The 25,806-nt window shown below is 39.8% G+C and overlaps 1 protein-coding gene across 3 annotated transcripts in view; it reads right to left on the bottom strand.

Annotated features, from left to right (window-relative positions):
- The window catches only part of KIF13A (kinesin family member 13A), a 104,499-nt gene extending 79,063 nt beyond the window's left edge, over positions 1–25,436 (bottom strand). For 2 of the 3 annotated variants that reach the window (XM_059851604.1, XM_059851613.1), the window contains exons 1-2: positions 25,021–25,435; positions 24,712–24,802 (exon numbers count right to left, since the gene is read on the bottom strand). In XM_059851604.1, coding sequence (XP_059707587.1) covers positions 24,712–24,802; positions 25,021–25,075 — 146 coding nt within the window. In that variant the 5' untranslated portion in view covers positions 25,076–25,435. Of the gene's footprint in view, positions 1–24,711; positions 24,803–25,020 lie in introns of all 3 variants that reach the window. The other variant, XM_059851622.1, reaches the window with a different exon arrangement.
- Between the last annotated feature and the right edge of the window lie 370 nt (positions 25,437–25,806).

Raw genomic sequence — 25,806 nt, 5'->3', positions numbered from 1 at the left:
AGAACCATAACTCTTGACTCTTGGGTAATTACAAATAGATAAACTTTCTGTACAACACTGCAAAAAGTATCAAGCATTTTCTAAATCCTGTCTCACTCGAAAAACAAAACAAAAAAAATCAAAACAACAACAACAAAAAAAAACCCCACAAAAACAAAAAACCTCAGGAAAATAACATTGTACGCACTAAATCAAATGCAAACCTGCCAGTCAAGAAAAGGTAACAGTATCACATTCTACCTAGGAGGGAAGGAAAGTGGGAGTGACAGCAGGAAGTGGAAGAGAAAGATTCTTTTTTCCCTATCTAAGTAAATGACCATCAGTGGTCATCAGGTGGAAGACAGAAATATTCCTTTAGGCAGCTGACCAAAACAAAATTTAAACAAAAAAATTGGTTCTTTTCCTTCTTGCTTTGACATATTTGATTATAACTACACATAAGTGGTATTCATTTCCTGCCCGTTTGATTATTTTCTGCTCCTCCTTTTCCACTCTCCTCAAATGAAATTGTTTGGTTGGGGTTTTTTGGTTTGTTTTTTTAAACACTGTGCTAATGAACTGGAGTGAACCTAATAAAACCAAAGAATGCTGAAACAAAAAATCTGAAATATTGCCAACATTAATTTTGGCCAGTATTCTTATCAAAGTCTCACAAACTGAGCTCAAAATCATTTATGACTACAACATTTTGGATTAAACTCCACTGTACCAGAGCAAGCTCACAAACTACAACATTGCAGTTTCAGTTTTCTGTCTATTCTTTGACCATTTTCCATGGATACTTTTCAGATCTTGTTTCAACTACCATGTGTTTTAATATTTGTTGTAGCAACTGGATAATGAAATGTATACAAGTCACTGCAATCACATAACTCTCCCAAAAATACAAAGACAGGATTTATTCCAATTGCAGAGGAGTCACATCCTCAATCTCCAAGCCAAGCTTTATGTTAGGCACTAGGTATACAGCTTAGAAAGAGAAGTGTATAATGGAAATACTGAGAAGCTCTTTGCCATAGCATCACTGGCAATAAAAACACCCAGGATTACAAACAGTATAATCATGTGAGCATTCCAGGCCAGCCTATAAATAGAACTCAGAAAGAACTGGCCTCTCACAAATACTGTGCCTCAGTTCAACGTGTATCTGCTAAAAATACCAAATATGTTCAGTAAAGTCCCTCTGAATTTTGAGATTTAAATACCTATTTACACATCCTATCTCTTTTACTTAGCTAACAATAATTCACGATGGACCTCTCTGATAGACTTCTGACTGAACAAGTGTATACTTTGTATGTGAGTGTTATCAGTATTTGATTTATCCATGAATATGCATATATTTCTGGATAAATCACTACTTTCCTTGATAGCACAGAAATACCATGACTAAGAGGCTGTCTTGATCAACATCAAGATTAGATCTTATGATTCAGTAATTAATTTAAGATTCCAGCCACAAAAGCAAAAAGACATGATATAACAAAGAGATTCTTAGGGATAAGATGCTCATCTGTAGCTACCTAGACAGATAATAAAAATACACATTCAGAAAAAAAATTTTTTTTGGGTACAAAAAGCCATATTATTTCAATATCTTTAATTATTTTTCCAGAAAGAACAAGAGAACAACAGATTCATACTAATGGTTACACCACGTACTTATACAATAGAGGGAGTGGACACATTCCTCAGGTAGCAGATCAGTAGCACGCAGCGTTTCAGAAACAATCAGAACTTCCTGAGAGATAATGGAAAAGATAATTCATGTATTACTCAGGATAGGCTTATTCATTTTGCTTTGCCAAAAAAGGAAGGTGTTGGACACTCTGGGAAAAAAAATGACAAGTTACTTGAAAGTATTAATGACCGAAAAGTTCATCAGTGGCTGTAAATGTCAATTTTAGCACTTCATACGGATATAGCCAAAGAAAAAAATGGTGTCTCTGCAGCAAGTCTCACACCCTGCTTATTTTCTACACTTATCAGCTTCTGTAACACTATCTCACACACCAACCACTTCATTCACTGTAACTAACCAGTGACAATAAAGCTGAATGAAGAAGAACGGAAAAAAGAATTGGATTTAAACACATCCCAAACTATCTTCACTTGCTTGGCATTAATCAAGCTGCCCATGCCAAGCACTTTAAATATCTGCAGACCTGCTAGTGATTTCAGCTTGGCACAGGAGCAGGCATAGCAAGGAGTGCTCTGACTGCCAGTCCCCTTCCCTGCAAGGCACAGAGCAAGGCCCGGCTGTGGCTCAGTAACCTGTTCTGGAGAGATTCCCAGCAAAGCACTGGCACCAGAGCAGCAGCACACTGAGCTACTACAGACTCCAGGGAGGGACCCAGACCCAGAGCTGAGGACCAGAGTTAACCAGCAGGATATCCAACCAGCACTGCACATACACCATTAGTGCCAAGGAGGGTGGGAACTCCTGCAGAGTCTCCTCCTGCTCCCATCCCTCTCACCTCCAAGCAACAATCACTGATCTGGCTCCTGACTATTCTGTGGTTTTGAATGGAAGCTGCACAGAGAGAAGAGTTCACTGTTTAGAAAACTAGATGCAACCTTCAGCAAACAGCTTCTAGAGCATGAAGGGGGCAGGTCCAGGAAACCATAACTCTAGTTTTTCCTTCTTCAGTCATTAGCAAGTTTCATTTATTTACCATATAGCATTGAAAACTTAAATTTACTAGACAAGCTATTAAGTGTAAACTGAGAAAAAACCTCCAACATAACCACAAAAAACATGGAAATCTCTTTAGATCAGTAACAATGCTGAGACAGTGCCAAAAAATTTTGCAGCATCCTGGCACAATTTTATAATCTTCTGTTTAGCTGCAGTTACAGACCTGCTTCATAAACCCAAATATTTATACAGATACTAGAAATAAATAGAAAATACTACCAGATAGAACAGGAAACGACAGCATTCTCAGTATTAAAGACAACTAATTAAGTCTCTGTGATGGACAAAGAAGTGTAAACAATAGATGGTTCTTTTTTTGACAGAGCCACACACAGCTTTTAATAGAGTATAAGCCAGTTATCCGTGTGACTACATCAGTTGATTATTGATTCTATTTAAAGGAAATAAATAATGGGAATTTCAAAGTATAGATTTTATTCCTGACTAGCAGGACAGATCTGTGCCATTACCAAAAAGTGCTCTGAAATACAGAGAATGTATGTGAGACAGTTTTAGTTTCCAAGTTGCATGTTGAAACAGGAATGTGCTCTTTTGTTCTATTTTTTTCCCCTCATTTAATCATAATGAAGTCACTTGCGACATTACAACGGTTTCCAAAGAAACAGTCCAGTTAGATGTGATGAAAAGAAGATAAGGATGTGTGGGGAGAGCTCTGTAACTCACCGGTGATCTTGGTGGGAAACCCAGCATTCTGCAAAATTCATTCTGAAATTCATATTCTGCACAAATACCTTCATATAAGAGAATCAACACTAAAGAAATACAAGGTGAGGAGAGAATGGGTGTTTTTCCAAAATACATGAAAAGAATGTTTACATCAGCTGGTCTGTTCCATAGGGAGAATACAATATATATAAAAACCAAGCCGAAAAAAAGTTACTGTAATACAGAACTTAGAGCTGCAATAATGTGAATGATAATCCAATGGCTGGCTAGACACATCACTCTTCAGTGCTTGACTACAAGATTTCCCAAGAACCTAAAGAAATAATGCTTTATGAATCTTGAGCAGAAAGGGTAAGGTGTAAGTAATAACCTTAGATCAACTCAGGCACATATGCCAACCAGACACTGTCAAAAGTAAGAGAAACAGAGGATCATGCCTTGAAAAGCAGGAACTTCAGCATGAGAAATGCAGCGTGAATCCATCCAGAGATACACACAGTCATATTTCTATAGACAAATTCACCTTTAGGGCTTTCATGAGGTGTGTCTGCAATCTTTCAAAACAGAGTGCTTGAAATGCCATGGATTAACCAACTCATGTGTCTGTCTCCTGGGGCATGTTACATGTATATACTGCATATTAGTGCTCAACCCACAGCAAAAACAACACCAAAACTGCAAACTCAGCATCATTTGAATATGTGAGGCATAGGAGATGAGCTCTTCCTTCTTACACTGTGTTAATACTTCTCAGTAATTAATATTTTTCCAAAGATTCTCCTCAGAAAAACAGTGGTAAAAATGTTGCAATATTCTCCATCAAAGCGTGTGCCTTCCTCATGAAGGAACAGCCTCAAAGTAGCATTTGAAGGAACAATTACCAACAAAAGTAATTGCTTCCTTATTTGTATTTTCTAACTATTGGTATGAAAATTAACCAGGAGTCTTGCCTCAATAGCAGCCCAGTCCTTAACCACCCTTCCAGACCTTTTGTACCCATGAGTTTCATGGGTACACTTCAGGTCAAACATAAGACTAAATTACAGTAAAAGGGAAGCTCTGTGGAAATGAAGAAAATCTGTTAAAAAAGTGATACAACTCAAGAATATTTACTATGCTAATCAGAGGCCTGGAAAAAAAAAACAACCCCAGAGACTGTAAATTTGTCTGTTTTAAAGGTAGAGAAACAAACAGAGAACTTCAGGAAAAGGTCTAAGTTCTGAATAGTGCAATGAGCGCTGGCACACAGCATTTCTGCTTCTAAGAGTACTTCCAACACAGACAGACACCTACCTGTAAAACCACAGGACCACAAAGGTGTCTGCATCAGATCCCAAAACAGCAAGAACTTTAAATTAAAGTTGCATTTTATCTACTTCATGCTTTGGGACAAACAACAACAATGGACTAATGACAGCACCCCTGGTAAACTTGGTATCTTAGCTAGTCATTTTCCAAAGGAATAAAATCCATGCAATGCTAATCCTAGAAAGCAGTTTAGTACACCTAAAGTAAAACAACTGTTACAGCATTATGAGTAGCTATCTCCTAGTTAAACTTTCAGAGGGACACATAAGCAAACAGAGATTTTGGAAATGTATGTTTTTATTGGGGGAGCCAATAGCAGGGAAAATAATACAGGAAAATCTGGGTGAAGTGGTTGTTTCCAACAAACTCAGCAGCTTAAAAGTAGATTTTGCAAACCTAAAATCTTACTAAGCTTATCTTGGCCGATTTTAAGAATTGTCTCAAAAAGTTTTTCTTAAGAAAAACTCGTGGCTAATAGTAACTCTCTTCCAAAAACACACCTCACACATGAAGAAAAAGGGGGAAAAAATCACATAACAAGAAGAAACTATACTCTATACACTGTCTATACTTCAGCCATCCATGAGTGCCGATTGCATTTTAATGGTCAGACCTGAGTTCTTCGCCACAGTAAAATATACCCCAGATTTTCCTGAATGAAAGATTATTGTTCTTACACATCTTAATTTGGTACCAAAACTCGGCAATCAGGCACATTAACATAAAACCAAAGTTAAAATGTTATTCCTTGACAGTAGCTCTTCTCCAGAAAGAGGCACAGCATGCCAACATTTGATTATCTCTGGTGCTCAACAGCAGCAGACACACCTACACCCAGCCTACCTTCACTCTTTTCATTGCCAACAGCAACACTAGATTAACAGTGGAAGAAGTGCTAAGAATTCTTAAATACCTCAAGCTTAGAAATATTCTTCCAGTATATCACCCCAATTAACAACTTATGTGAACAACTGTAATCCAAAGCTGTTCCAGAGACATGCTCACTTCATTAAACCTGTTGGTAAAATTGTGTGAGATGCTGGAGATTCTGCCTGCTGCCTACAGCGAGGGGAGGTTTGGTGACCCTGGCAGGGAACAATGAAAAAGTCCTCTGCCCTCCAGGTTTGCTCAGTAGATTGCTTTACCTGCATCCTGCAAAGAGCTCCAGTCAAAGCATTTACTTAATGGTTGGTTCTCCTCCATGCCATAACCTAGAGAATAGCTAAGTCTGGAAAAAGCTTTAAAAAAAACCCAGACAACACACAAGCAGATGTATTTCTTCAGAGAACTAGTTTCAAATGTTTTTGCATTCACAGAAAGTCAAAACAGACAAGTTACTTTTGTGAACTTTTTTTTTCAAACTAATTCCTGAAGAGCTTTAAAAAGTCATCTATTCCTCATCACTGTAAATTACTTCCATAATCTCAGAAAATTGTGATAACGGATTTAAAGCAATTTTCCTTTTCCAACAGCACCAGTGCCTTCTGACCCAATTCCCACTAAATCACCTCATCTAAGCTTCAATTTGTATCACAGGATTTTCCTTCCAATGGTAAACAGTAACCATTCTATTTACAACCTCCTGAAGCCCCTGCGTGAAACCCTGCCTCTGTTCTGTACCTTTCCCACTAGCTGAGGAAAAAGAAAACATTTCCCAGCAATTCTGTCCTCCAAGTCACTGATGATTCTAATTTACTGCAACTGCACATATTCACTATCTCATCCATAAACCTTGTATCTTTACAAATACATCACTTCCTTCTTGAATTAAGTTTATTATTTATTAATAAGGTGCTTTTCTTCACATCACAGCAGTTAATAATGGTCAGAGAAATTTAACATTCAGGACTTGGTCTTACAGATACTCAATATATCTTAATAAATACTAGTAAATGCGTTACTTGGGATCTCTACTTAACACTTGTCCATGGCACAACAGAGCAGTCATTTATCTTTGCACTGTGATGGAAACTATTACTGCCATCTGTGCTGACTCCAGCTGGTATAGGACTAATATAAAATTCTGTTAGCTGCTCTGAGCTGCTTGTTCAGCTGGCAATAATAAAAATCAAGCTCATTAACAGCAGTCTTGCATAGCAAAGTTTCTGCTTACCTCAGAGAGACAGCTAAGCATCTCTGTGAACCTTTTCACCATTAAAAAAAAAAACCATGACTATTTACTTGGCACCTGTTTTTAATAACAGTCACAAAAAGCCTCACAATTACATGCCGGAGTTTTTTTCAAATATGCCTATCAACTGAGCCAAAATTAGTTCAAAAACAAAGAAAAGCTGCTCCATCAAGGCAATATACTGTTTCCTGTATACAAACCAAAATAAAATTCTAAAATCAGAGACCTCTCTAATGCTATTAGAGACAGTTGAAGAATGAGCATATCTGAAGCAAGTGTTAAGGAAACAATTTTTTATCACTCAACCATCACTTAATTGCACAATGAATCAGACTTTATATGTCATTTTATAATTTAAACAGACAAGACAAACTACTGTATTCCTCAAGCAATCTGTCATCTTAAATACACACTGGAAAATTTTATGTTCCTCTGCTTGCAAATTGCAGAATTTTGGGACTACAATCTGGGAGACAGTAAGGATGAAATTTAACAATTGTAGTGGGCTTTCCATTCTCCCTTCTCTCTGAAGTTACAGCAACTTTAGTGTAGGCATCAACAAGCACCAACACCAAGACATAACTTGAACAGTTTAATTTATCTTATGAAATATACAAATGCAGTAGAAATTCTCTTGTGAACTGTTACCAGCTTTTGATTTTATCATGCTCCCCTAAGACTTTTCTTTCTCACCTACACATTTTGTAAGAAGCCCCCTTGACACAGCCCATAATACACAAAGCTCTTTTATCTTTTGTCCTCCTACAGCTTCTGTCCAAAGCTGTACTCATCTCAGTGGTCAGCCTTCTGCCTTCAAGTGACTCCAACTTTTCACATTTAGCAGTCATCCCCAGTTCTTATCTTTCATTAAACTGCTGTGCCCAAATACACAGGGCATACAAACACCAAAGGAAAAGAAGGTGTTCCCAGGTGTTTTTAAAAGAAGGTGTTCCTAGCTGGTAGGCATGGGCAATGAAAAGAAGGTAATTACCACCTTATATTTGATGAATAGCAAAATGTGTCATCACATACTTTCTCTCAAACCTAGGAAATCCCATACTGAGACTCAGAAGAAACTGTTTACACCTTAAAAATTTTCTTACTATAATTCTCTTGATTGATCAATATTCCACCCCACCAGCAACCTGAGACACAGTATTAAAGAAAATTTTGCAGGTGTAGTTCTTAGAGCAGGTCTTGAAGACTGAAGATTTTTTCTGTGATACCAGAAACTTGGAAGATGGTAACAACCATCCCAGCTTTGTCCAAGCAGCGGGAGGTCAAAGTATTCCACACTTCAGAAAGGATACTGACTTGTCTCTCTCACCATGCAATCCAGAAACAAGAGAAGCACAAGGTGATCAAAGGCAAAAGAAAAGACCTATCTTGTTTCCTCAAGTCAGTAGATAAGTTCCTTCTTTCCTTTAGCAGTTTCTTCCAATAACAAAGTAAATGCACTTCTGTCCTCCCCTCCCCCACAAACCCTTCACTGGACTTGAGCTTTCAGCTATTAGTCTTTAGTACATTATGAAACCTTGTATGAAATTATCCATCTACCATTAGCAATAGTAAAATACCTAATTTTTAATATTCTTACTTAAAACCTAAATATTACAGCTGAAAAATAATTAACTGAAATACAAAGGACCTCATTGACACTGACACTCTGAGGGCAGAGTATTAAACAGCTGAAGGAGAGTAACTTCTGATGAAATCTCACCTGATGTGGAAGGCACTACCTGGTCACACTCTTGAGTTCAAGGTCAGTTGTTCATCCAGTTCAAGTTAATGGTCTACAGTTTCACTCACTTTTCTGTGGAAGAGCGCTGGAACTTTCAGCACTAAGTTATGCAGTGCTTCATTTCAAAAAGCCACAAGTAAGAAGGTGCATGGGAGAGATCTAACTACTAAGCCAAAGTAATCTGGCCTCCTATCAATTTGTTGAATTTCAGCATTCATTGATATCTTGACCTTTTAAACTCTTAATGTTCAATATGAAAAAGCATCCACAATACATTTTTCTTCTTCAGAAACTACTTTGGGTTGGATCTGCCATATGCAAAATTATTAGATCACAACAGACATTTTAATCATCTTACCTCTCAAAAAGAAAACCCAGAGATCATAATCTGATTTGACCTGTTAATTACTTGTAATTGATGGTATCTTTACTGAATGAAGACAGCTGGAACACTTTGTTCAAGAAAATTGGGAACATGATGAAAAATATCCTTCTGACAGCAAGAACATGCTCAGAAGTGATTAATCCTCACCTGTTTTTGAGGTCCCAGAGAATTAAGTGCTCAGAAAAAGCAATTCTGACAAAGGGATAGAAAATGGGAGCTTTTTGATGTCTACTTTAAAAATATTATATCAAATATCATGTAAAAAGAAAAAAAATCAAGCCCCAACTAAAACAGTAATGAACTGTTTTTCCAGTATTTTAAAATCACAACTGGTATACAACCTAGAGATCTACAACTTACTACTACATTTGTTCACTGAAACATCTGGATTCTTCTTTCAGTTTTTTACTTGTAAACTTTAAAACTCTGAAAATAAGTATTTAAGCTTTTGCAGCCTTTATTACCAAAAAAACCCCAAACAAAACCCAGTTCAAATGTAAATTTAAGAGAAACATTAAAAATCTATTTCAATTTTGAATTCAAGCCTGTCCCATTCCCCAAAACCACAACATTTCACACAACCATGCCCAGCCCAACAACTCCTGTAACTCCTGTCACATGCTTCACCAAACCTCTGATCACCAATTTATTCCACGCGTTGCTCTGCACATAAACACTGCAATGTGCTTGAAACAAGTCCTAGCAGGTTTTGCTCTGAAAAATGTCTAGCTAGGATTAACAGCTTCTCTCTCCACAGAACTTGTCCAGTGAATTTGCAGTGGCATGCTGGCTTTGGCAAAATTACTATTCTCATTTTCGAAGCCACTAAAAGAAAGATGGACACATCTACTCTTTCCTACCACAGCAACTGGTGTTAAACTCTAAGAGATACAGGCAATACAGACACAATGAACTGACAACAAGAAATAGGGAGGTAAAGAATCTAGCCCCTAAAATTCCACAGGGCCATAATAATTAACAAAAATTGATTCTGCATCTTTTCAGGTCCTATCATACTTTAAAGGTTGTACTGACAAAATCAACAACTTTGCCACCTAGTTCCTGACACAGTTTACTCAAAGATTGCCAGTCATCATAATCACCTTCCCAAACCGATTTCCTATGCTGTTCAACTCTCGCATTTGTTGACAGCAGACATCACAGGAATTCTGACTGGCAGCCTGCACGGCGTGCTGCTGTCACAAAATACTTTTTTCCTTACACAATTTGTTTCTCTCTACACACGCTGTGACACTTAAAAACACGTGTTTGAACAACACGCAGTATTCTCAATGGAATTTTACCCAAAGCCTATATACAGCTCATATATTTTAAAGATATGATAATCCTTCTTTCTTAAAAACTTATTCATTCTTCTTTAACTCCTACTGGAATCTTTTTTCCCCTCATTGGCTTGCACCTAACAATACCCCATCAAAATGTTTTTTGAGCTGTGATCTCAGACTGCAGAGATAGGTTTCTCTTTATGAATATTTGTCTACAAAGAGTGGAACACTGAAAGGAAGAAGTTTTTTAGAAATATCTTCCCACTGCCATTACCTGTGAGGATTTTAGCCATGTTGCAGATTTATTGTGCAGGTAAAACACCCAGACGCTGAGTCCAGCCAGGTTTGTTTTGGTTTTTTTTTTAAGTCAGGGCATAAAGCAAAGAAGAGGCAAAGAGACAAATCAATGCCTAAAAATATAGAAGATGCATGGACCCTTTCACCTGGAAAGTGCCTGATCAGGTACCAAAAAGAGCCCAGCTTCAGCATTGATACAGTGAGCCAAGGAGCATTCCAGGTTAAGAGAGGGAGGGTTTGAGAACAGGAGAGTCTGTATCACCCTGCAGAAATGCAGAGGCCTTTTCATTCAGCAGCAGCACACTAAGCACAGCTGCAACATGAAAAAAGTTATTCTGTTACAAGATTCGTCTTATTGCAGCAGGAAAAAAACCAACAAAAACCAAAAAAACAACCAAACTCTAAATTAGATGTCTTAAAACCAAATAAATCTGTCAGTCCTGACAGGTTTCAGAGCAGGAGAAAGATATTTATCAATTAGCATGCAAAAATATAAATACAAATCAGTTAATAATAGGAAAAAAAAAAAATCCCTGTCAATGAATACTTACTATAAGGGAAGTTACTCAGAGGAGTGAGACACAGAAAGCAAACAAAAGAGCTGAGACATGAGTGACACACACACACTAATCACTACAGATGATTAAATGTAATCAAAGCTTCCAACTTAGAGTAAGCAGCGGAGTGCTGCTGGGAGTTGCTAACAGCATTCAAGCTCTATTCTGAAGCACCAGCATTTCTGGAGATAACACTTTACATGATATCTTTAAAGGGCATGGGAGAATGCAGGTAAAAGGTCAGGAGAACAAAGGGAAGGAAAAGGCAGAAGTTAAACTTGAGGAGAACAGAAAAAGGCATAAACTTTATCTACGGATCTGCTTGCACAGGAATTACAGTACTTCGTTTAGCTGAGTATGTTTAAAGAGCCTGCAGGGTGATAGGTCAGGCCTGGCTACTGGGTTCTCTGCATGCTCACCCAGAGACTGCAGCAGAGTCTTTGGCCTGTGCTGGCACCCACTCAGAGGCAGTTAAAAAGGGAGTTCTGGGATTCTGCACTGGGATATGAAGTGATGCTGTATTGCAGTTACACAATGGAAAGTCTCCTTCATAGAAAGACAGAACTGTGAAAAATGTATTCCTTCCTGATGATTGTTTTTCTCCTAGTACTGCAAATAACTGTGCTTTAAAATTAACATTTAGCTCAATCAGTAAGGTCAACAGGTGTATTTAAATCAATTTGTGAGTGTTACTCCACTTTTTGGCAAAGTATTTCAACTACTTCGTTGGTATTCAACAAAATACTTTAAATACTACTTAAGACACAGCTTTATAATTCCATTTAGTACATCTGTGTTGCAAGTGGTAAAGCAGCCAGCTCTACCACTCATGATGGGAGCAGACTGAATCACTCTGGAAAGAGAAAATCCCAGGTAAGAGACCGTACACTGAGAGGCATGATGTGGTATTGTATGTTGAGTTATTGCCAACCACCAAATCAACACCATGATGTCCATTAGATATCTCTACACAGCCAGTCCTCACACATGAGTTTTAGGAGACTCCCCATCAGCTCTGCCTTGTTACCTGAACATGTGCTCACCCTGCACAGCATCTGAACCAGGAGAGCAGTAGTGGAGGCCCCCACCCAGCCCACACCCTTTTGCCCTTTCCTGTCCCTGGCATTGCTCTTGACTCCAACACTGCCACAAACACCAGGTACAGAATGGGCAGCACAGGCTGATGAAGCCCTGCTAGATACCCAGACAGTGGGAGTGCAGCACTGAGTCTCCTGATGTGACTCTGCACGGGAGGAGCTGAGGCCCCACAAAGCTTATCAGCTAAACTTCCACGACACTGAGCCGCAATTCTTCTGTTTCAGGAGCTGCAAATCAGCTAATTATCTCTGCCATAAATAACCCACAGCCTAAATGATCTACCCAGCGATCTGCCTGCATAGTGAATAGAGTTACACAAAACAAGCAAGAAGAAATAAAGCACAATTACATGTGGTCTCTCAAAAAGTTGACAAAAATCCTTAAAAGAGAATGAAAAGCTATATGTTAAGAAAAAAGGAAGACTCTGAGCAAGCAGATGGGTCTGAAACATCCTGAAAAGTCATATGAAAGGGCACACAGGTTCTGAACTCTGATAAGCCTTACATTAATTAGGGAACAGCATTAATGAGGTCAGCAGTTCTGGGTTAGCAACACTAGGATAAGAAGTAGATGAGGAGCAATACTACAAACAAAACTCAGGTTTGAATACAGCATTAAGCTCAAAATGATTTTAAAAGTTTAATCACGCTGATTCTTCAGTGTAGCTTTCCCACTTTGACCATCATCACTAATATTTTAAGTCAGAGCAACCCTCAGTTCTCAATTTTCAATGTAATGAGTGAGCTGTTTCCTTCTTTGTCTAAATAGCCATTCTACTAAAAAAATGGCCAAGACATGTTGTTTGATCAGTAATTCCACACCAGCCTAATTTATTTTCATCTACTACACCTGCAAACTGAGACATGAAACTGAAAGAGCATGCTACAAGAGAAGCAGCAGATAAGACAGGTATCCCATTTAAAATAATTTTCAATAACAGTACTTTAACAGAAAAATACTACAAAAATAACCCAAACCAACCAACCAAAAATACCATAGGAGACCAACACAAAGCAGCCTTTGCGCCTTCTGTTAAGAGGAAAAGTTCTGCAGGGAATTTATAACTTCTATTTTGGAAGCAAAGTAGAATGATAATTACAAAAGTATTTAAAATATGAAATATTTCCACCATTATTTGGGAAAAAATGTGCATGTTTCCTAGTCAAAGCAAACACTTACTTTGAGCTCACTGAACTCTGACATTGCTTGTAACAGCCACTAGTCAACAGGCTGTCGGACTCTTATCACTTCCAAATGTTTCTTGAAATTAATGAAATTAGCTAGATTTATTTTTTTCATTTCCTACACAACTGCTTATTGAAAGTATTTCTATTTTCTTTCCTTGGTACATACTGTTAATGAAAAATTCCTCACTCAAAATTCAGTTCTGCAATTCCATTTTATAACATTCTGTTTCAGAGCCCACAAAGACCCAGCATTTACTTTCCCTTTTCCATCTGAGCAAAGGCAAGATCGTCTGCCTCTTTTCTGAACCATGATGAAGACGCCAATACCTTGAGAAAAACATTTGAACCATGAGATCCTTCAGAAGTCATCCTACAACAACATCCTAGACAAAGGATGACAGATTAAGACCAATTTGAGTAAGAGAGGTTTTAATAAAACTAGTTTCACACCTTGGTCATGTGAGTACAAGAGTGTTTTCAAAGTCTGTTTGATCTATCTTGCACGAGCCATGGATTTCTTCCTCATTCAGGTAAATTCGGAAATAGCCACCAATAGTACAGGTCAGGTCACACACCAGAAGAACCATAACTCAGACAATACACATAGCAAAACACTAAGGACGTTCAGCCTGCTCAACACTGGCAATCTGCATTTCTGGGTTTCAACTAGCCCAAAGTTGCAAGAGGACATCCTGAAATTCCAAACAGAGGTACATCACATTCCTCAGAGCATACACAAAACTTCTATCTGGGAGTGTAGATGGCAGCAAGAACAGCATCAGTATTTCTGACAAAATTGTGTCACTGTCACAGTCACATCTGCAAAACTGAAACTTCAAGAACAACTTGAGAGGATGCAGGCTGCCCCAAGGAGCAAACAAGCAAGGAGAGATCAGACTGAAGTCTATCCAGGTTCAGTACTCATCCAGCACACCCTGCTGAGAACTTGAAAATAGAACTGTCAAGAGCTAACTTCTAACTTTCACCATGTGAAAGCCAGACATCTCCCTCCTTCAGCACCCAGCAATTCTGACAGTAAAGAGGAATCCAATCATGGAACTGCAATGCTAAGAGAGACAGAACATCTACTAAATTTATTAAAAGATTCAAGTTACTGTTCCATTGAAAGGGACCTGAGGAGAGCACTTAAATGCTCATCATCAAACACACTTCATCATCCTTCCGATGGACACACAAGTTGTCTGCCGTTGGATTACTTCACAGTCAATTTAAAAAGGTTCTCATTCATGACATTTAATGTAATAAACAGTAAAAATTCAGTGTTAGAATATGGATTATAGTCATGCACTAAAACATGCCATGGACTTAGCTACAAAACATTCTAAGGACTTGGAAGCTCTTGACAAGGAAGCTACACAGCAAGCTACCCAGTGTTCAATGGTCTGTTTACAATAACTGATTTTCCTTTTTGTTTTCAACTTGGATCTCAACCAGAACACCCATGAAGACTAGTACCACCCCAGAGAATGCCAGGTTTTCAGGAGGATGAAAAGAAGATTTTTTTTTTTTTTTTTTTTTTTTTTGCAGAGGGGGGAGGCAGGGGTTGTTGTTGGTTGGTTTGATTTTCTCCACCAAGTATTTTAAGGAGTTTCATCATGTTGTTGGACAAACATTTCTTCAGCTCTCTTTTGCTTTTCGTTGTCCTGGTTCCCAAGTATCCTTTGCCTATATATTCTACTACATCAGCAGCAAATCCATTAACAAGCCATCTCTTGGGTTACCTTATGTGTCAGTTTCTCTGCAGACACTGAAGCAGCAATTCTCAAGGGCACTCCTATCAAAAATGCAGGTACAAGCATTAGTTTTACATTGGAAGAATTAGAACTATCCAAAAATTCCTCCTTTTTAAATGTCATGGGCACTATGAAAAGTACCTGTCTTCCAGAGAGTTTGTTTCAGAACAGCATATCTGCTGTGGACCCAGAAAGAAGCTCCAAAACAGCAAAACACGAGTGCTGGGATGATGGTCCATTACACACTTAAAACAAAACTTCCAGAACCATATGTTTATCTCAATGTAAGAAAACAGCCAAGTGCAGGAGGTCTGTAAATACATTTTGCTCTTGCTCCCTTACATAAGTGCACAGGTCTCTTTAAAGAAAACATATTAAAACTCAACTACCTGTAGCTGAGCATTCAGAGGATACATATGTATTAATGTCTTCAGCTACATACAGTGAATAAATGAACATTTCTCTGTTTTACCAAACAGCCAGTTTCTATTTCAGTCTGATTTTGCTAGATAAAATTATCTGAAAATGTATTTGAAGTCTAAAAGAAATTGAGAAGTATCGCAAAATAAAGAATGACAATGCAGTATGACAGGAAGGAAAAAATACCAAAACTCATCAAAAAGTTTAGAACTTGCATCATTCAGGGAGGTGGCACTACTGTGCCAAAACAAGTCTGGAGCACTGCAGTCACTGCATATCTAAAAACTCACACTGATAGATGCTGACAAAGAAACTTTCCAAAGCAGAACAGGACGCTGCTCATTCAGGACCATAAGGCAGCTTTGCCAGTAGAGAACTTCCACCAGCTCTGTGCCTCCACTGGAATGCTCTGTTGATTTATCTTTTGCAAAAGCTTGTCAACTGTAAAACAAGCCTGCGCTTTTGAATCACAAAGAAAATCTGAATTTAAAGTAAATATTCAACAAGAATAAAAACTCTGAAGTTAAGAAATTACATTGCAGCCAGTGCCAGTAAGCATACAAGTCAATTTATTTGGCAGATAAATTGCCCCTTCTACCTCACATGATCCTTTTTGCTTCAAGTCTGAAAGAATCAAGTTTATGAAAGACCACCTCATCATTGGACATGATTTTAATAACGAAGCCAGACAGAAAGTGGAAACCACATAAGAAGTATAAAATCCTCCAGTTTTTTATCTAAGATCTGCTGTTCCTTGTCATCATGTAAGAATTATTAAGCAAAACAGACTGTTCCACATACTAGTATTTAACACTAGAAAAATTATTGCAGTAGTTCAAGAGACAGATTCAGAATTTTGAAGCCTTATACTAGAAGAAAATTTAATCTTGGCTAGAGGCTTTTGTACACTATTTAATTGGGTTGACATTTGTGTTTGAAAAGAGACTGTGGAATAAACTGAAATGTAAGCTCAATAAATAAAACATGATGTGTATTTTTTTCATTGTATTTGTAAGCCTAAAATATTCTCTAATACAAAGAAATTTCAGGAAAAAACATTCAAGTGTTGACATTTTCAGCAATGTGCTTTTAAAACAAAGCATCAACTTTATAGAAAGTTTACAGTTCACAATGTGCACCCTGGCACTTTTGGAAACATATGGAGCAGTATCTCCCTAAGTACATGCAGAGATAAGCATGCCATTCCAGCCACAGCAGCTGCTTTGATTCATGTTTATGAAATGCTTAAAATTCTTGGAATATACATACACACTGCAAAGAGAAGATGCAGTGACACCATGAATCTCCAGTCACTACTAGCCCACGGTCTATGCTGTTACTGAGCATGAAGAGGAAGCAGCACAGGCTTGGTGGAGACCAGTTTTTAAGAAACAGCTGAGTACAGAACCTGCTGCTAGCACACAAAGAGCCTCTCAGCACCCATCTGCAGCATCATCATTAACCATGCTAGTTACCATGCACTAATACAAGCACCCAGCAATGTTTCAGGCATACCTTTCTGCTGCTGTGCTGACTGATGCACCTCAAAATAAGCCCTGTACCATTAATAAGCACCAAAATATATTCATGGCTCAACTCGTCAAAACAGTAGTTGTGGTACAAATTTCTGTCCTGACTTATAACACTTTAATAACAAATAAGTCACTATAGGATGATAAGCTGCCAGGGACTTCATGAGAGGCTGTGACTACAGATTTCCCTACAGTGATCCAAGTGAAATGAGACAAAACACTCAAAGTACCTTCTATTGAAAAAGTTCCACCTTACAAGCTGTTAGCTTCACATTATCCAAAGATGATGTAGGAGTATTTCTACAGGATGTCTCTATTTAGAATGTAACAAAATGCCAAATTAAGGGTGTGGCTGGTAACTACAAAATATACTAGTTAAGGATATGATTATGAATTTATAGATGTTTTGATGGCTGAGGCTTGGGTTTTTAAACTATTAATTTATGTTAGAAGGCAACTACCATAAAAAAAAGGCCAGAACTACCGATGATAACATTAACCAAGCACAACATTATAAGAAAGCCACTTACTCACTTTTCACCCAAAATGAGAAATTACATAAAAGGACACTCTCCTCTGGCATTGAAAACAGCTTATGTAACTCCTGCTCTTCATCAACATGGATATCTTGAGCTGAAGTCACTGATTTTCAACTCCTGTCAGCAATGGGTTTTTCTGGTTGACCTTCATTTCTAAGATAACTTACTGAGCTCCTCTATCACCCCCCAGTAAACACCAGTCTCAAGCTTTTCACAGAAGAACTACAAAGGCACACATGATCACCCCAAGCTCCAACAAACCTCAAACTCTAATGACCAATTTCATATCAACATACAAAGTCAGGTACTGGCTAGACAAACATATGGCCCTTGTACTGCCTCTTGTAACACACAGAGCAAAATTACTTCCAGGCAAGGACACAAGTGTTTTCGTTAGCTTGGTGCTTTGGGTCACAAGTTAATTCAAGAGTTGAGTCCCGTGGTGCACATCATTGCACAGCAGGGACCTCTTTGTTGTGGGCTGCACTCACTGTCTCCAGCCAACACTTTACACTTCTTTAAAGAACCATCTTCAGTCTGCAATCAGTAACAGAAATTCTCCCAAAATATCAAACAACCAGAGAAATTACTCAGTTAAGCAAGAGCATCTGCGCAAGCAGTTGGCATCTCACTAGAGCAGGCAGTAATTGTTTCCATTAATAGATTCAAACCATGCCCAGGGCAGGCCAAATAAGCAAAGGCACTGCAGTACTTTCTCATCATTAAGGACAGTCTGTCTGTGCAGGAGACACTGGCACCGCAGCCAGAGGCAGCCACCACTACTCAGTCTGCACCAGAGGAATGCAGGAGTTTAAATCTGGTAAAGTTTCAAACACAATAGCAACAAGTGCATTTGTCAATTTAAAGATTTAGCTCTAATCTTACTATTAGAAGTAGCACTATGCTGAATGCCTGAACAGCAGCTGCCTGCCTGCACATGCTGCCCTGCAGGCCTGATCAGACTGAGAAGGGATTCGCTTTGTCCCTGACACTTTGTGCCAAGATTCACACCCCAGCTCTGCTGGCACACAGATCTGCACGGCAGGGCAGCTGGTGCGCACTGCTGCTCAGGTTCTGCAGCACCAGCACTTCTTGAGCGCTTCCTGAAGTATCTTGAATCTAACCCACATGTGGGTTACACCAGGTTGACAAGCATCATTTAACTCCAAGTTTTCTAACAATTAAAATACAGTGAATTAGAAGTCTGGAGTCTTACCACGTGCACATTTAATAAACCTACTAGACGCACAACAGAACAGAGAATTCTGTTTTCAAAACAAGACAATTGTCTCTGATAACACCAAGGGGGTAAGGAGGCGAAAATAAAACTTTTTCCTTTAGGCCAGACATCCCCCCAAAAAGGACAAAAATCCCCCTCTATTTTAAGAGAGCTGCAATTTTTTAAAATTCATATTCCATTTCAATAGACAACATATTCAAGGTGTAGTGACTAGTAATCCAGAGCTCAAAAACACCCCTGGTTGCAGAAATAAACACATGAATGCATAGCTGTACCTTCTAAACACAGAAGCTAAGCACAGCTATAGGCCTACATATTTTACACATATTACACATATGTCCCACAACATAGGTACTTCCAACATAGCAAAAGAGAAAAACTGGACAGATTTGAAGCTGCACCTCCTTCAACTGTGTTCTCCTCAGAAATATTTGAACATAACACTCAGTAGTCCAAAAGCACAGAACGGCTACAAAGCAACAACTGCCTAAACATGGTCATTCTAAGAACAGTTTTCCTTCTCCTCAAACACGCTATCTATTCTTATTCTGAAATTTTGCCAGCTACATTCTACAGGCTGCTTACCCATGATGCCAACAGCTTTCAACAGTAGTTTCCTCTAGGAATCACACTTAAAGAGCAAATCACAAGGTCCTATCAGCAGTCTGGATTTTATAAACATAGTAAAATAATGGATGTTGCATTTACTCACAGTTCAGGTCACCTTATGAAGAACCAAGAGCTGTACCACACAAGTTAATTCAGGAGTTTTGGACTACAAGTTTGTGTCTCATTGTGTTCCAAATCACATGGAATTTTAGAACAGCAGTTTCAAGGAACTGCATCTAGTGTTGCATCTGAGGCATGAATGGATTAAAGCCATGCAAAAGTAGCTCCCAAAATGACTTTTTTCCAACCATACATAATTCAAATCAATCTCCTCTGCCAAGGTTCAAAGCTAACAGTTCACATCCTGAACAGGAAAGTACACAGGTCAAAGTCAGATTACTTTTACAATTTCCTGCAAAGATAAAAGTTGCTGCCTTCTACTATTTTATGATCCACCTCTGACAGGTGATAATTTGAAGTGCACACATCAAAGGTGTGATCTAGTCAGCCACTCCTTCAGATACAGAACTAATTAGCAGCTGTCCTATTTCAGCTTCCAGAAGTTTCAGTTTGAAAAAGTTACCATTATCATGAAGGCCTCCAATAGCGCTCTTCTCTCACCTCTGATGCTACTGAAAGCAAGATATCAAAAACCATGAAGTACTGCAACCACCAAGGGAAGGACCGTGTACTAAAGACCATCCAAAATCATGGTTTTTCCAAAGCAGAAGGTGCAACAGCTGTTTTCTAGAAAAAAGAGTTTTAGGACAAGCTGCCTAGGGATGAAATCTGCGCTTCAGATATTAATCTTTGAAAGTATTATGACCTACAAAAACTAGATAGACACACACACACATCTGTTCCCAGCTATTTATTTTATTAAAGAGCTTAAACCTATGAAAAAAAAACAAGAAAGCCCCCATGTATTCTGGAATCTTCAGTCATTCAGCACTACAGGAAGAGGGGGTTTTATAAGCAGAATTGGGCTTTGGTGCTACTTGTCTTATCAAAATGAGGATGGGAAAAGGGCAGAAAAAACAAGTCATAGCATGGTGGGGTTTTTTTTAAGAGTTAAGACACTCAAGAAAGATACTTTCAGAAAAAAGTGAGATTTTGAGTTTAGCTCTACAATCTGAGGACACCTTTCTTATTTTCTGCTCTGAGATTTTTATTAAGGCAAAGTTTGCAACAGGCTGCTGTGCTCTAATGGAATGAATTGCCCAATAAATGAATTTGTGTTTCAGTTAAAAGTACAGATGAAATAGCATTTCAGTTCTACAGTCTCCATGGTTCCTTGTTTATTTCTGTCAAGACAAATATTTTGCTTACTAAAGGAAAAATCATGTCATGAAGAACTGTTATCAGAGAGCTAAAATAAAAACTTTTCAGATCCTATGTGTTAGAAAGTGTAGCTGAAAGAAAAGGAAGGAAAGAAGAAAAGTATATTTTAACAATCAGAAACAGAGGAGGAACCAACCCAGCAAGACTTCATTTGTCCTACTGAAAAATAACATCCGTAGTGTAAAGTCAGATCTTTAGTAGATATAGAGATGTGAAATCTCCATTGTAAAAAAATTACTCAATCATTTTGCAAGATTGTCTGTGACTCTACACTCTAATTATCTCATAGTAACGTTTTGATTCGGCACCTTGTTGCCAACAACCAAATACAAACATTTATAGCAGGACAACAGGATGTATTCAATTGGTTTTGAAACATAATACCCATTTCTAAAAGACTATAACTTAGAATAGGGTTTTTTCTGTGAAGAGAATACTTTGAGAAAGGAAATTCAGGCTGCTAGGTAAAGACAGGAGAAAAATCAGAGTTCCCAGAAACTTTCTTCTTGGGAAGAAATGGAAATCTATATTGGTTTGGGAAGGAAATGCCTGAGAGACATGAGAGGTAACTAAAAGAACACACAAGCACACTTCAGCACATTTAAGGAAACTACTGCTACCAGTAAAAGCAAAACATGGGTTAAAGGTATGAAGTCCAACAACGAACTTCCAAATACTATGCCAGCACCAGAGATTATACCTGATAGCAGTTAATGAAAACCATTCCTTTTTGAACTCTGTCTCCAATTATTTCAGTTGATAGAGATTTTCCTGTGCCTTTCAGACTCTGACTGTTCAGTTTTACTATGTTCTGGTTTTCCTCCTTCATTAGTTTAGAACACTTGATGTCATGTGCCTGTGGGCAACAGCAGGCCTGCTGCTTATAAAAAGACAGAACACTTGCATTCAATAACAATTACTATTTTGTAGCTGTGTTTGTTATGTGTGAGTGCTGTGTGGTCTAGCAGTTAGAAGACGCAGTCAGAATCCCGTTCTAATTTATGGTTGCAACTTTACTTCTAATACATAATGAAAGTTGGACAAATGACAGCACTGTCTGGGATTTTAGGCCTTTTACATCACCTGTAAAACAAGCATTACTTGCCCATCAAAAATCCTTCAGAACTATCCTTAATAATGCCTAAAGACTAATTAAAATAATGCAACTGAATTTAGATTTAATTCAAAAACCCCATACAGCATAGACAAAGCTAGTAAAATCTGATTTTTCTAACCTTGGATGTTCTTCCAAGAGCAAATTTTATAATTTTATAGTTATTAAAGAGTTACCTAATTTTACTTCAGAAAATTCTGTCAGTACCTTTTAAATTATATCTGAGAGAACAAAGCAAATAAAGAGCATGGTCCTGAATTCTACTCCCTACACCCTATAGTCTCTTGGCTTCAGCTGAATTTAAAAAAGCAGCCCAGGAAACCAAATTTGCTTTAGAAGGCCACTTATTCTTATTCCAAAATGCAGCACAAACTTGTACTTCCATTCAGCTAGAAAAGGGAAATTTCCATATAAAAAGATAAAAAGCAAAAAGGGAAAGGTAAAACTAAACAGAATATTAAAATAATGCATAGAATAGAGAAAGACCAATTAATCACCCTAACAAATTAAATCATTTTTGCAATGACATGGTTGTTCTGAAAGAAAAATCCAGTTAAGCTATATAAAAACAAGCTACACAAAGAAAACCAAAAATCCGTTTGACATCTCTAACCCTGCCAAGGCATCAATCCAAGTACAAGCAGCAACTACTCAGCAATTCAGAGTCAGTTTATACAGACACTCTATGGTGGGTACACACAGAAGAACAGAATCCATTCCTCATCATGAGGAATTAAACTATTTATATTGAGTAAAAAATACAAACCAGCAGTTTAGCACAGAAGGAAAGGTAAGAATGTTCACGAGGTGCTAGAAAGCCCATTAGGCATCTTGACAGGTTACACACAACGTCTGCCATTGAGCAGGCACCCAAACTGTGTGTTTGCACTAATGAGAGCTACTTCTGATCAGTATTTCTGACTGTTCTTTCCAATAACACATCTGGCAGCTGTTTCAAACACACAAGTTAACAGCCAGCCAAATTCCAGCCTCACACTGTGCTGCAAGCAGGACAGCTATCCCTTGCCAGCACAGCTGCTGACGGTGAGGTCTCACACAAGCGTCACAGCTCACCCATAAGGCTCTTTGACATAGAAACAGAAGCCAGATCCCACCAGAGAATTTATATATTTTATAGATATTAAAGACCGATAAACACAAGACACACAAGCTCTCAAAAGAGTCACTGCACATTCTTACTGAATACCTGCAGGTCAATGTGTACAACAAGCAAGATTCCCCCATTACCAGATCTTCATTAAACTACCTGGCTCTTAGCCTCTAGAGTCTATTGAAATAGTGATTTTTAAATCTTATTTTTGCTTTTGCTTTATAAACTCTATGTATATTTTGTGTTTCATACTTGTCATTTCCACTCACTTTGAATTTTTTATTCTTATTATACCAGTGCTGATAGAAGCTATATACACACTTCAATAAACTCCTGTTTATTGAAAAAAAAAAAAAGCCCCATACGTTCTAAAATAGTTTTTAAAAACCCCCAATATTTCCATTCCACAGATGAGCTGCTAAGACCCAGAGAGGTAGCACAACTTATAGAAGATCACAGAAAGATCTTTGAAAGAAGCAGGAAACAAGCACAGTTCTTTCAAGATGCAGGCCAGCACTTTAGCCACAACAATGGTTCTGAAGACAATGCAAGTTGGATCTAAAAGAAACTGGTGTGATTACTGCTATATTCTAGTACATGGGTTAATGTGAGAAGCACCTTCACACCTTGGACATGTAAGAATACAAAAGGTCTCAGCCTTTTCTGCTGGAAAGCTACAAAAGCATAACACTCTGCCTTTGCAAAAAATAAAATATTCTCACACTGTATTTTCTTCATAACTATTATGAACTGAGTCAAAAATATTTTTTTAAAAAGGTTTAAGTAGTAGGAAGGTGCTAGGTTGAAAATCTCTATACCCATTCAAATGATTTCTCACTCCTTGGCATTAAATGCATTTAACAGGTCAATTGAAGTTGAGCAGTCAACAGGTAACCGAGCAGACAGGAATACAAGGTAACTGAACAAACGAGCATACAACATAACTACTCCCCCTGCACCTCCCTGTCTTTCCCCACACTCCCTCAAAGGAAAGAAATCTTTTCCTGTTCTGATCTATTTTTACAGTCTAGTGCATTGGTATTTTGGATTTTTTCCAAGGGTATTCTTTACTGGGGCATCACAACCAAATGCCAGATTTCAAAATTATTTTAGCATATTCCTATAGGCTACTTCACAGAACAACACTGAATTAATAAAGGATCTAGCAATTACAGCCTTTTCAAATGCAAATAGGTTAAAACCTAGTAAACAAAGTTACATACAAAAAAAAAAATCCATCAGTAGCATAAAAATCAGATTCTACTTTTTGCTCCCCCACAGGTTACACCAAGTTGTTAACAGCCTACACTCAAGGGAAATTTCTGAAAACACACAGTCGAAGTCCTTACCTACTCAACAGTTTATTTTTTGAGCAATCAAGAATCAACTTCTAAACCCGGGAGACTAACAGGGATCTTCTGTCTCCACACTAGGTACCTCCGACTCCCCCAGGAAGCCAGGTAAAGAAACTACCCTTACATCCCACGGATGCAATCCCAACGCAGCAGCCCCGGTCGGCGCTCGCCTGTCCTTCCCACTGCAGCCCCGAAAAGCACCGAGCGACACCCTGGGGACCCCGCCACTACCCTGACAAAGCCAAGCGAGGCGTCTGCGAGGGCGAGGCGGAGGAGCCGGGACTGGGCTTCCACTCGGGGCACGGCGACTCAGGGTTTTACCTTTCTCCTTGCTTGGCGTTGGAAGGCGGCGGGTGAAGCACAGTCTGGTTCCCTTCCATCTCCACGATGCACTTGGTATTCAGGTCCAGCTCTGCAAGGCGACACGGCGGGGGGCTGTAGCCAGGGCGAGCGAGCGCACCCCCCTTCTCCCGGCGCGCCGGTGCAGCTCGGCCCCCGCCGGCTCCCCGGGAGCGAGGGGCTGGGGCGGCGGGCGAGGGGGCTCGTCCTCCCGCCAGCCCGGGCAGAACGCGGGGGGACGCCGCGCTCCGGTGCCGCCCCCGCCCCGAGATGCCCCCAGACCCCGGTTACCTCTCTTGTTCATGGGCCGGACCCTGACGGCAACTTTCACCTTGGTGTCCGACATCTTCCCCGCTCCCGGGAGCGGCGGGCGGGCGGCCCCGCTCAGCGCCGGCGGCGGCAGCGACACGGCGGAGCGCCAGCGTCCATGCCGGGCCGGGCGCGAGGGCGGAGGGCCGGGGCAGGCGGGGAAGGCGACAGAGGGAGGGAGCGAGGGAGGGAAGGAGCGGAGAGGAGGAGGAGGGTCCGGCGCCGGGGAGGGCGGTGGTGGCGCAGCCCCTGCCGCCTCCTTGCTCAGCCGCGGGCCGCGCCGCCGCTGGCTGCCGACGGGCTCGCTTGCAGAACCGCTGCCGCCGCCGCCTCCCTGCCAATCCCCACCGCCATCTTCCGCCTCCTCCTCCTCCCGCCGCGCCGCCGGGAGTGCGGGCGCCCAGGCAGGCGGCGAGAGGGCGGGGAAAGGCGATGGCGCCGGAGAGCGACGGAAACACCCGAGCGCCTTCGCAGCGGGGGCGTGGGGAGACTCCCTCTCCCCCCGCCCCATCCTCGGCCAGCCGCCGCTTCCCAGGGAGCACGCGCGGAGGGATGCGCGTTGCGCGGGAAGGCGGCGCCGGCGGGGATGCTGCGGGAACGGGATCTGCCCGCGGGCCCTGCCCGGCAGCCACCGTCCTGCCATGTGCAGGTGTACGTCGCCACCGCAGACACCGGCCTGCCCGACTGTACATCAAGTTTCCTTGGGGCAAGGAAAGGGGCAGCCACAATCTGCCACGGAAAAAATGTTATAGCGTCAGGGGATGTTTT

The sequence above is a fragment of the Haemorhous mexicanus genome, chromosome 1 (assembly GCF_027477595.1).
Source record: "Haemorhous mexicanus isolate bHaeMex1 chromosome 1, bHaeMex1.pri, whole genome shotgun sequence".
In the NCBI taxonomy this organism is placed as follows: domain Eukaryota; kingdom Metazoa; phylum Chordata; class Aves; order Passeriformes; family Fringillidae; genus Haemorhous; species Haemorhous mexicanus.
Note: the sequence above shows the minus strand (reverse complement) of the source record. Positions and strands in the feature narration are given on the sequence as shown.